Source organism: Lepisma saccharinum, unplaced genomic scaffold (assembly GCF_977018435.1).
Source record: "Lepisma saccharinum unplaced genomic scaffold, izLepSacc3.1 HAP1_SCAFFOLD_739, whole genome shotgun sequence".
Lineage (NCBI taxonomy): Eukaryota > Metazoa > Arthropoda > Insecta > Zygentoma > Lepismatidae > Lepisma > Lepisma saccharinum.
This window is the reverse complement of record NW_028143405.1, coordinates 36,468-49,705: the sequence shown is the minus strand read 5'-3', so window position 1 is coordinate 49,705 and position 13,238 is coordinate 36,468. Positions and strand designations below refer to the sequence as shown.

Here is a 13,238-nt window from a genome sequence, read left to right as displayed (position 1 = left end):
TGCCCCATATACTGAGAAAGAGATGTTTTTATCTCTCTGAAATGGAAACCTCTACTATACTGTTAAGTCCCGCACCATGGCCATGAGTTCTAAGGTGCAAGCTTTGGGCTATGGGAAAGCGCAAGTTCAAATCTTTTGGAGGAAGTGTTACAAATTTTCTGAGATTTCAGCCAGTGGTCATCCACCATGATGAGGGAATGTACCATAACCCAGTCAGAGAAAACCTACGATGAGAACTTGGGGTCGACCGACCAAATGTTGCCCCAAAACTGGATGATCTAACAAGTCTGATGGGAGTGAGGCTGGCAGTCTGTAGGTAGGCACTGGCCCTCACAGGCTGTTATACCATGGGTTATTATTATATATTATTATTATACTGTTAAACCTAAATCAGTTCTTCAGACATGTTATCTTCTTCTATGGCCTTTCGACCCATCTGCATCTTCCCTCAATTTTTATCTACTGAGTAGCTACAGCTTGCAATTTAAAATGTACTTATTGTTTTATACATGGTTGTTTTAATATTTTTAAAGATCTACTTTACACATGTATGTCATATTTTCAGTCAGATACTTACTGCACTAGAAATGGGAGAAAAGGAGCTATCATCTTAATAGTAAGAGATGGAATCACATCAGCCAGCAGAATGGCACCAGTTGAGGTAGGGTTGCAGTCTCTTGAACCATTGGTAACATTTTTAACAGTCTCCCCCTGCAACAAAAAACGAAATATGCTAATAAAATTGGTATTCTCTTTTTCAGCATATCCTGGAATTTTTCAGTTATTTGTTAATTATCCTTTTCTATTTCATATCTACCACAGCCAATCAGTTTTCATAAGTTAAGGTTAACACCCACCGAGATGCCAGAAATGAGCCCCTCTGAATAGAAAATTACATGTGCCTTTCCAAGGGCAGTCAGTCCATATACTGTGCCATCATACTGCGATGCGGAACATTTTCCATGCTCATCTGTAGCGGGGCCGAGCATGACACTTCCTGGAGCTAAACAAAGACATGCGGAATTACAAAAGAGTACAAAATAAATATGTAAATTGTATCAAAACTGTTCAAACTTACGTGAGTGAGTATATGTTAATCCGGACGACGTTTCAGAGGTAAATACTTCCTCCTTATTCAGGTCTAACTAGAAGCCTAGACACCGGACATGGTGTCACGTGAAATAGTGTTAAATAGGAATATGGTTGAAGGAATTGGTAAAAAACACTTAAAAATCCTAGTTATTAAAATGGTAAAAATCCCTTTCCAGGTAAAACATTCTAAAAAATACTCATATTCAAAACTAAAAACCAGGTGCCCACATGGCAGCCGAGTAACTCCCATCCAGCAGTAAGGTGAAGCGCATGGGTAATGGTCTACACGCACAGAGTTGGAGATTACCTCCTCCCCCACGGGACTGATTCCCCTCAACTGCAATGTCACCAATCCAATGAGAATTCAAGTTCTTCGCCTACAACTCTCAAAACTTCAGTGGCGACATGAAAACCCAACTTAGCGTAATTTTTACCGGCATTATCCCATTTTCTAAGGAAATGTATCCACCCCTCTAGACCGGTGTCAAAACCTCTAGTTAGACCTGAAGAAGGAGGAAGTATTTACCTCTGAAACGTCATCCGGATTAACATATACTCACTCACGTAAGTTTGGAAAGTTTTGATACTATTTACGTATTTATTTTGTATTCAATAGTGAGTAATACGCACTTTCTCATCATATTATTACAAAAGAGAGCTTTTGGAGATGCGGCAAATGGAAAATTTGCACCCTAGAAACCTGCAGACATCTGGCACAGAAATTCTGCACTTCAGTTCCGTGTGTTTCACTGTAGTAGGTTTTACACCATTTGATTACAATAGAAGCAGACAGCAGAAGTTCTGTTGCTGCATTTCTCCTTGTCTTAGTGGGCATTAAGTTTTAAACAGGAGCTGAGAACTACCTGTTGTAAATCTCACATTCTTGTCTTGCAAACATGACTCGCACACACATGGAACTTGTAGCACGATACTATGGCAGAGGGTCTACCAATGCAACAGTCAATGATTTCTTGGAATCTCTTAGAATTTGCACTGAAGCGACAAGCAACACGTGCCACTTAGCATTTCACCAATGGAATGCAGGCTTGTGTAGCCTGTCATGCCATTATGGTGTGAAATGTTGCGGTTGATTGGCTCGTTCCCAAGCTACATGCATCATATGTTACTTGTTCCTTTGATCTGAAATCTCCTTAGGTGTCCTGTGCATATTCTGAAACAGGTTTCTTGCACCTGGACCATATAATTAGATGTGAATAATTTAAATTTTTGAAATGCAGTTTTAGGTCCTGAAATGTGCCTCTATCCTTTAGCATTTGAGCAAAATGGCTCCCCATCCTGTTCTGTGGAGACATTCAGTGTCAGCTCATACATATCCCATTCCACTTAGAATTCCATGCATGTATGGGGCCAAACTTATTCACTTTGGGAAAAAATACTCAATACCAAGATTTAGAAAATCACAAATACTTGGTAGAATAAAATATTACATAAAATAAATCAGTATTCACAGCAATTTTCTCACATGTCTCATGAAATAAAATGGATTCTCTAATGAATCAAAGAGGAAATTATGTATTCAGTGGTACTGATGTTAATCAAGGAAGATCTATGCCCTTTGCAAGATGGTCAATGATTTTTTATGGTACAATTAAAAGGGTCATCTACTTGCCAATGTACACTACAATATAGATAACTTTCAGGTGATACAAGTTCTGTTTGTCATATAAAAATGTCTTCTTCTGTTCAATAATACACAGGGTAATTCAAAAGTCCAGTTACATAGGACAACTCCATTATTAGTGTACATAGCAAAACATGGGAACAGGGGAAAGTTGTTAACACTTTGTGGGTTTCAATTTAAAGCACTGGGATTATTAACATATGCACTGCTGAGGCTGTACCCTGATATGAGACTCAATGGTAGCTGAAAATGCCCTGTGAATCATGAACTGATGATGATAATCATAGGCAAAGTAAAAAGTGTGAACACGTGACTTGTGCAGTCCCTTCCACCTGTCCACATCAACCCACAGAAAAGGAAAAACATGTACAAATGAAAATCTGGCTATATTACACTTGATACTGTTGGATGGTAAACTCTGTTGTTTCCTGCACTGAAGGAGAGACTGATGGATGTCTGTGACTGGCAGCACAGTCCAAGTTTCGTAAGTGTAGGATGGGGAGGGGCCTGCATTTGTCACATGTTCACATCTTATTTTGCCTCAAATTATGGTTAAGGTATTTTTGATAAAGATGGCAACTTTTTTTTTTTTTTTTTTTTTTCCCAACAATAATGGAGTTGTGTTGTCCTACGGGATGGGGCTCTTGAATCAGCCTGTACACTGGGAGAAGAAGGATGAATGAAAACATCACAATCCACAAATATATACATACGCCAGCATGAAAATCAGAACTCAGTATGTCGTGAGCAGCACTCAGCATAACAACATATCCATAGTTGTTGCAAAGGCCCAGCAGCCAGTAGGCAAGCAGATTCCATTTGTTACGGGGGCCTTCTCCAGATGCTGCTGTCATGGTGCTGCTACCTGTAAGGGAAGACAAGTGATATAAAATATACCAATGCCAATAGTTCAAGTATTTAGTCAAAACCCGAATTCAATAATAATAGCTTATGTGTGAAATGTGAAGTCAGGTGGTCACGAGTAGATTTACCTTAGAAAGAGAAATTAAACATTAAAAATGTTGCTTGTTTATGCACACATAGGCTAATTGGGACTGAGCCTATAATTTAAAGTGTGATCTGAACCACTGTACAATGTGCCTCCACTGGGGATTGAACGTGGGACTCCTTGATTATGGCAGAGGCCGAAATTATACATCTAATGAGTGTACCAGGGCTATTTACAAAATAAAGCAACATGGAAATATTGCCACTGCTGTGCTGGGCTCACAATGGCATGCATGCTTGCCAAGTTTGTTGATTCTTTGGAAAGGCATGAATGCCATTTGCAGACATTCAAGCAGCATTTAAAGATTGTGATGTGTGTTTGTATTGTTTAACCCTTCATCGGTCACACCTTGAAAAGTAACATGATCAGTTGTGTTGTATCTGTGAAATACAGGTACAATTTTATTAACATATCCATGATTAATTTTTAATTTTCACTTATTTTATTTTAGTCTTACATATAATGATTCTTAAGCATCTAAAAAATACTTCTTTAGCACTACATATGATATTTAATGTCACCTAACAAACATTTATATACATCACTCTGTTGTTCATCGTAATCATTATTACATTCCAGTTCAGTCTCCAAATCACCTTCTCTATCCTCTACATTATCACAATCGCCAACAGACCCATATCACTGATATCATCATATTACCTGCATTCACCACACTGCTGCAGAGAATGGAACAAATGAGTTCAGTGTTTTTCCGGATCCTGGCAGTCCTTTCTGCGAGCAAACTGTGATATCATTAACCCGACTGGAATCCGTCACTATGTATCTCCGAGATACAAAAAAAGCTTGCTAAGCCCAGACATGAAGGGTGCCAGGCAGAGACCATGGTCATCTGTATTCAGACAAAGAGGAAAGAAGCTACCGACAAGCTTAGAACAGCATGCCTAATCATAAGCAATTTTATTTGCATGTGCCTTCGGGATACAGCATGACCAATGGAGGATAAAGAATATCGAGGAATCTGCTGCATGTGTAAAGCAGTCTGTAATCTGTTTCTTGAATGCAAGGAACATGAAACCAACTTAAATTTGTTAACTTTGTGAGATGTATGGAGAACATGACATGACTAATGCAATGGCATGGAGATGGGTGTGACTTCAATGAAGGATGTGGAAATGTGCATGATGATCCATGGAGTAGCTAACTGTCTGTGGTGCATACAATTGAAGAAAATATTAGAGAAAACAGACAACATTATATCACTTTCCTGTGTGATTAGCCATGGCTTTCATGTGCAGAACAATTTTTTCATCCCATTTCTATATGCTTCGGTGAGTAGGTTAAGCAGATCAGATTTTGGTATTCATAGCACAATAATTAAGTTTCTACAGGCTCATCACTATTTATACTCTTTAAGTAAGGGTTGTTTGTCTTGAACCCACACTTTCCTTCATCTCCTGCATGTGTAAACAACATTTCTTTTGTAAGAAGAGTGCCTCCCTAATGGCATAGTGGTAACATCATCACCTTGTAATCATGATGTCCCAGGTTTGATACAAATTGGAGGCACATGGTGGTTCAGATTCCACTTTAAACTGTAGGCCTGGTTCCAATTAGTGTAGATATGCATAAAGTGGACATTAAACAAAAACTCAAGCACATGTGAGAGGAAATTTTTGGCAGAGGTGATCTACAAGCATGGTCACTTGCGCAATCTATACGGCTCAAGTTCCTTTTATTTTATTGAGATTTCATCATGCTATGTATGCAATTTTTACAATATTTATGTTGAAAAAAACAATTAAAAAATTACCTTATGAAAGCATGCACGCTTCAATGGACAATGTATTTTCCATTGACAAGCGACTGCATTTAGTGATTTTATTATAATGCTAAGAGAACCAAACCTGGCCTGCCTAACCTAACTACAAAAGCATACATTGAACAAAATCTTAAGGGTAAAATTTAAGTATACCCGAAACATATTTCTTCAATCTTACAGGAGAAAGTACTTAACGAAAAGAGTTTCTGTATACTCTACGAAGGTTTCGGAAGTGTTTTTTCCCCCTTGGTGAATGAATTTTCGTGGAAAACCATATATTTTTCAACATTAATGTCTCTCCGATGCACGAAACCTGTTCCATTGATGTCCTTCTACTACGTGAACAAAATTTTGCATGCGCTTGATGACATAACAACCGGTCAGTGTTTCTAAACACACGGTTTTCCTACTGTGTATAACGTAAATGAACGTGCATGTAACTGTGGGGCTATCCGTGAATGGTTCGTGGGGCTATTTATGAATGTTTGTAACAATTTTGAAGATGACAATTTGAACTATGTTTGCCTAACCTAACCGAACCTAACCTAACCTTGCCATGCATGGTTCGTGGGGCTATCCATGCATGGTTCGTGGGGTTTTCAAAACTGGAAAAAAATACAAAATCAGTAACATGAAAGTAGGTATTTTTCGATGAAGAAGGTTGTGCAACATTGCATAACCACCGATCATCAACAATGCTAGTCAAGATTTCTCCGCCATATTGCATGTAACGCAAATGAAAACGAACAAACAAGAATTACTCGATATGTTGAAAATTGAGATTATTTGCACGAAAAAAAAAAACGAAATGGCACCTTCAAGAAAATAAAGGAAGTCCAGACGTTTCGGGGATACTTAACATTTAATAATCTTAAGTAATCGCTAAAACTCAGCAGTATGCGTTAACAGAAGTAAATCAAAATCAAACCATGTTAAAATTGCATAAGAAAAAAAAAAAAAAAAAAAAAAAAAAAAAAAAAAAAAAAAAAAAAACAAAGGAACTTGGGCCATACAATTTAGTTTCACCAAACTTCAAACTTCCATCCACAATCATTTCCAGTATTATAAATATTGAAGTATTTTCTCTATCCTAGATATTTAAGTATCTGAATATTTTCCTTTACAACTTGCAAAAATCATTATACAATTGGAGCAATGGTAAGTTTGAAAGTAGTATCTTACTAGAGAATCACAACAGCTGTCCCCTCAGAAAAAAAATATGCACATTTCATGCTTCCAAATGTTCTAAACATGTGAGAAACACCACTGCTCCCAAAAGTACAGGTGTGGTGGTGGATCAGTAGATACAGTAGTTCCAATAAATATATTTAGTGACAGGTGACATCATAACATGTTATTTCAGTACTATTATCTTGCTTTAATTTGAAATATGTTGCATCTTTTACAAATGGTTCGGCCCTACTCAGAAAAATGTCTTGCCTACACACCCATGACTACAATATTTTAGATGATTTTGCACACTGTACAGAAAAAAGAAAAGCATTCACAGGATTAGAAAGTAGTATGAAAATATCATAGAAGCGTTGAAGATTTCGAGGTTGTCCTTTTTATTATTTATTTATGAGTGAAGTTCTGTCCTCAAGTACAGGTTTTTCGTTTGTTTTTGCATGCATTTTATGTTCAATATCCTACAGGAAAAAGAAAGTAGAAAAAATTCAAGCAACCAAATCTAACTGACCTAACTCACTCAAAACATTATCAAAAATTCCTACTCTATTTAGTTTAACCTACTACAATACCATATAACATTCAGTAGTTGAACCCATCTTACTTTCACAGGATGATTTTTATTACAACTATCGAACCTCACACTGCATAAAATTAAGTCACTGTAAATGGTGGATAATTTTAGTACACGCTCATTTTAATCGACCATATCTCAATTTCAACCCACTGTAAAAGTAAAAGTGTTAAAAAAAGTAGGTACCAGTTTCATAGATCGGAGACACATTAAAATCGCATATTTTGTGTTTCACATGGTTCGTACTTACCAATTGTGTATTGCGGAACATAGTTCAAGGTGCCATTATGCTTTTTACACGAAAACAAACACAATTTTTCACATTCTGAGTGCTTTTTTTTATTCATTTCTTTGCTTCCAGAACACACAATATGGCAGGCATATCTTGAGTCACGTTGTATGCAGTGTTTCAACCTTCTTCACCAAAAAATACCTACTATCGTGTTTGTCACCTGTGGAAATTATGCACTATGAACGGGTAGCTGATGGATAGCCCCACAAACCATTCATGGATAGCCCCACGAACCATTATGCACGGTAGCTGACCGATAACCCCATGAAACATTCACGGATAGCCCCACGAACCATTTCCGATAAGGTTAGGTTAGGTCTGGTTGTTAGGCAAGCATAGTAAAAAAAAGGGGGGTTGAAACACTGACATGGACTTACATCATCAAACGGTTGTCGTAGGGCAAGGAAATGAAAGCAATGCCAATTGTGCATTGGTGAGATATTCCTCTTGAAAAATACATGCTTTCCCGGTCAAATATATTCCACGATGACAGAAAAAACCTCGACGAACGTTGTAAACCTTGGAGAAACTCATTTCCGTAAGTAGTTTCTTGTGTAAAATTGAAGAAATGTGTCTCCGATGTATGAAACTGTTACCAAAAAGTGCATTGTATTCTCAAAAAAGTTATGTTTATGGTATAACCATAAAGCATCAAAGTATGGATAGGCTTGCAACATACAATTGCCGGGTTTCAATCGAAGAATAGGTTAACATTAGTTTGTGCTAGCATTATATTTTGTTTTACCCTACGAATTCTATGTAATTGTTTTTGCTATTGGGTTGAAATATTTGTATTTTCAAGAATTACTAATACAATACTCGAGAAACCACAACGGCTTAGTTTCATATGCAATGGCCTTTTCCATTTGTGAATTCATACTCAGTTTTCATTTTCAAAATAGTATTACGGGCAAAAAAACAGTTTGTTTGTTTAAAGTTACCATTACTTAACTAACTTACCATAATGCAAGAATTCAAGCATTGTCACTTATATTTGTTTATGTGGGCATTAGTTACTCTTCTTAGTCAGCTTCTCTTTAAAGCTCTTAACAGACTACCACCATTCAGTTACATAAAATCGGTATTAAAAAAGAGTGATTTGATGTTGGAACGTAAGCTCACTTCACGTCTTTTGAAAGCGGCCGCGTTGTATCCAATGTCAGAGAGCAGCCAATGTTGTCGTCACAATTTCCCTTTTAAAGGTGAAATATTTCCCTTTTTCTTCCAATGTATCTCGTTTCATCCAAAATTTCCCTTCATCTTAAAAAAACCACTGGAAAAACTGATATCGCCATCACAACTTCATAATTTTTTTTATTATTGTCGCTAACATTACGATTTAGTAATAATAATAATAATAATAGAACTATTACTATTATTACCACTTGTTCACAGAACAATTCGCAGAAATATTGAAATTGAATTATTAATAGATTAAAATAAGGAAGGAGAAATGAGTAAATGAGTGATACCAATATCAATATGTTTATTATTAATTAAGCATTATTTATCAGTATTTTGTAAGGCAAAGTTCTCCGTGCATGTTGCACCGTACCATGCATGAAGGCACATTTAGGGGATGTGGTCAGTGGCGCATCCACAGAGGGGGGATTGCCCCCCAAACTTGGACGGAATATTATTAATGCATTGCAAATTACCAGAGAGAGAAGTAAGACCAAATATGTACTTCCGACTGTTGCTGCTGAACAGTTTTGTCTTAAATGCATTAACATGCGAAAGGCAATTTATAATATTATTATTGTTGGTTTGTTATGAGATGGACGAATTGATTATGTAATGTATTTAAGTTATATGTTTCACACACACACACACACACACACACACACACACACACACACACACACACACACACACACACACACACACACACACAGGGCCGTACTTAGGATCTGTAGATCCCTAGGCTCAACCTGTGGTGCAGGCCCTACCGGGAGGAAATTATTTGAAAATAATATTTTAATTTTAAAAATAACATAGCTGAGAGTTGTACAGTACCGACCGTCCTACAGTATCGGCCAATTGTTAGTTCGGACATTTGACGCTACACAGCAGTAGTTCACGGGAGTAGAAGGGAAGGGTATGTATTCGTGTACTCTATAGTTCGGGGTCACCCCCTTTCACGTAGTATTGTGAGAGCTGTGACTGTGTTACTCAGGCCCGTAGCTAGAGGGGGGCAGGGGGGCAACTGCCCTCCCTGAGAGCCTGCTTTGCCCACCTGTGAAAAGTACAGAACACATTCCTACCCATGCCCGCCGACTACGTGGGTGCTCCGGGGCTTGAGCACCCACATAAATAATCTTGTGGGTGCGCCGCTCCCACAAGATTTTTAGTTTGATAAAATCAAAATAAAATTACATTTCTGATTGAGATGGAAGTTAAAATTTCTAACCTCTAAACCATAATTGTTTCAGATGCATTTGTGCATGTGCGAGACTTTCTGGTGATTCTTCGTCAATTAATATCATTTGTAAGACATTCGCCAAAGAGCCTAGCAGTGTTTCAATCGCTACAAGAAGACAACGAAGATGGTGTTGTAAAAAACATTCCCAGTCTGACTTTGCGACCATTCTGTCCCTCAAGGTGGTGTGTGAGGGTAAAATCACTACAATCGTTGGAAAGTATGTAATTATGACGTTCTCTTGAAATTTTTGGAAGATCTGTCAGAAGAAAAAAGTGAAGTCGGTGGGAAGGCTAGTGGATATTTTTCAAACCTACATCAATTCAGATTTCTTATTTTCCTGAAAATGTTAATTTCAGTTTTCGGCAGGATTGAACAATTTCATTCCTCTTTTCAGAAGAAATCATTGCCGTACTGAGAAATCAAAACTTTGGTGGAAACTTTGTGTGCAAGTTTAGCTTCACAAAGTAATATTTTTTTGAGTTGTGGAATGAAACCATGAGGAAAGCGGAGGAATTGAACATTGATGAACCAGTTTTGCCTAGAAAAAGGAAGATGCCAAAACGCTACGACGAAGGTAGTGGTCCTCATACGTATCAAACGCCGGAGGAAATGTACAGACAAATATTTTTTTCAAATAATTGATGTGGCTGTGGATTCGCTAAATCGTAGATTTCAAACAAAGATTTTGGAACTTATTTCACAACTTGAAGCTCTTGCTATAGGTCAAATTGGTACTGATCGAATTCTGCAGTTCTATGGGACAGACTTTGATAAAGACAAGTTAACATTGCACAGGGACATGTTTCTAGATGTTTGCAGAACGAACAAAGAAAAAGTGGCCAACTTGTCAGACTGCTCACAGAATTTGTGAAGTTTGTACGGGTGATTTTAACTATACGTGTTACTTCTTGTACCTCTGAGCGGTCATTTTCAGCACTTAGATGATTGAAAACGTTTTTGTGGTCAACAATGACCCAAAAAAGATTGAATTATTTGGTAATTTTGCATGTTCATAAAGAAATTACTAAAAATATTGACATTTCCAAAATTGCAAACAAATTCATAAGTACAAATGACGTAAGAAGGAATGTGTTTTATATTGAAAGTTAACATGTCATGATTGTTATTATTTGGTACATAAAGTTATTCATTTTGTAGTTTTTGTTCACAACAAATTCTTGCATAGTTCTTCCTGCAATACAATTAAAATTATTTGCATTTATGAAGATTTTTTTCATTTTAATTTATATGAATGTGGTATTTTCTTTTAGTAACGTGTTGATAATATCATTGCCTCTTGCAATCATTGTGCATGTAAGTTGTTTAAAGTATACAATAGTTGATAATTACAGAACTAACCGCCATTGATATGCACCCACAGAAATTTTGGAAAGTCGGCGCCGTTGTTCCTACCTGGAATTCTCACTAATCTTTACAATTATATCCTGTATTACTAAGCAACATAACAAATACATTTATTGATTTTGTGATTTATGAAGGTGTGTGGGATTCCGTATAATGTCGTATCAGGATTGAGGGGAAGCATTCCCTTCCAGATTCAGACTTCGGGAAATGATTTCGCAATTTTCAGTATCTAGAACAGTTGTGGCATTTTGGGTAGCCTTGTATGAAAGGTGCCTAATTTATTTGAATGTTTTTCTTGGATGTGTTGCTATGAAGTTTGAACTGCATATTTTCTTGTTTCCCAAGTCTACCTTTTGGTAATAGCGATTCATATGATAGAGAGGGGGAGTGGATATTTGATTTTTGTTACTTAGTGTTGCTTTTCTGCCACTTCTAGCTAATCGTGCCAATGAGTTTTGACGTGAAATTGATGAGGAGACACTCACAAACAGTACTGATACCACGGGTGGGGGTAGGGGCATTGTCCCTCCCCCAATCTTGGACGGAAGTCCAATGTACGGGGGGCAAACATTGAAGTAAAGAAACATGACTAGCAGAATTTAATAATATCAGGACAAATGGATACTCAAGATGTAATTAGTTTTCAAGCATTTCTTGCATTTTTCTCCCAGACGGCTAAGGGCACTTGCAGGAGGCACAGCGGGGCCCCCTCGATTTCAAATTTTATACAAATAATAGTACATTTCCTAAAATTTTCAATATCTGCTACTCTTATAGACCAAGTTCAGAGCCATAGAAAGGGGGCGGCGGGAGTCAGCTCTGGGAGCCGAAAAAGAAAGTTAAAGAGAATTCCATGGCGCCCCGTGAAATTATTTGCGTCTTATTAAATCAATATTGTTTTCAGTTTGCAAATACTTGGATCTAAAAATTTTCCTGCTCGCTACGATCCCAATATGATTACTTTTTTTGTAATGCATTCTAAATTACCCGAGAGAGAAGTAAGGCCAGATATATACAAAGCAGTGGCGTAGCTGCCGCCCTTGCAGCCCCCGCAATTCGGGGGTTTCCGAGTTGTAGTGGGCCCGCAATGTGCTTCTGAAATTTTATGTAACTGCAGAAATTCCACAATTAGTGTCGCTTACAAAAAGAAAAAAAATAATAATAATGAAAAAAGTCGATTTGTGAAACAGAAATCTGGTTCCCAGTAATATCATGTGACGACGTCTGTGATAATAAGCAGTGGTGCATTATCTCAGCAGGAGGGGCCCGTTTAACTTGTCATATGGGTTCCCTCTGAAATGCAGAATTAACTTATTTGCTCCGCAGATAGTAATCGATAGGAAAATATCCCTCATTTATAGCTGCGCAGTTAGTGGTAAATGTAGTGTAGTGAGATTCAGTTGCTCAACCAGTCAATTCCTTATTACTACACAATAAACATCAAACTTGGTAATTCTTAACCATTTTACCGCTAATATTAGTGCTACACGTGATATTTAAAATGTAACTTCACGTCAAATATTTTCAAAGGGGCCCCAAGCATTTTCATGTTGAAATAAGAACTGAAATGAATTTCCAACATTGTCTACACCTGATACGTTTTACTTCAAAGGGCACCAAGAATTCAGTAGAAGGTGGGGCCAAGGGGCAATTATCCCTTCTTTGCCCTGAGGGCCATTATCCCCTTCTCTGCTATGCAGGGTATACGACGTATGAGTGAAATATGTCCATTATTTTGTGTAATTTTGTGAAGTTCATTTTTCTTATGTATTGAAATTTTGTGGACATTTTTGTCGAACTATTTTTTTCTTTTTCAATGTGTTAAGATTTCTGTGTTCTGCAGTATTCGAAGTGAAAATTCCTAGCTGCGAATT

At 37.3% G+C, this 13,238-nt stretch overlaps 1 protein-coding gene across 1 annotated transcript in view; it reads right to left on the bottom strand.

Annotated features, from left to right (window-relative positions):
• Positions 1–8,683, bottom strand: part of LOC145983280 (battenin-like) — a 31,621-nt gene extending 22,938 nt beyond the window's left edge. Inside the window, exons 1-3 of the mRNA XM_083116434.1 lie at positions 8,538–8,683; positions 3,448–3,599; positions 578–711 (exon numbers count right to left, since the gene is read on the bottom strand). Coding sequence (XP_082972560.1) covers positions 578–711; positions 3,448–3,599; positions 8,538–8,559 — 308 coding nt within the window. The 5' untranslated portion in view covers positions 8,560–8,683. The remainder of the gene's footprint in view (positions 1–577; positions 712–3,447; positions 3,600–8,537) is intronic.
• Positions 8,684–13,238: the final 4,555 nt, after the last annotated feature.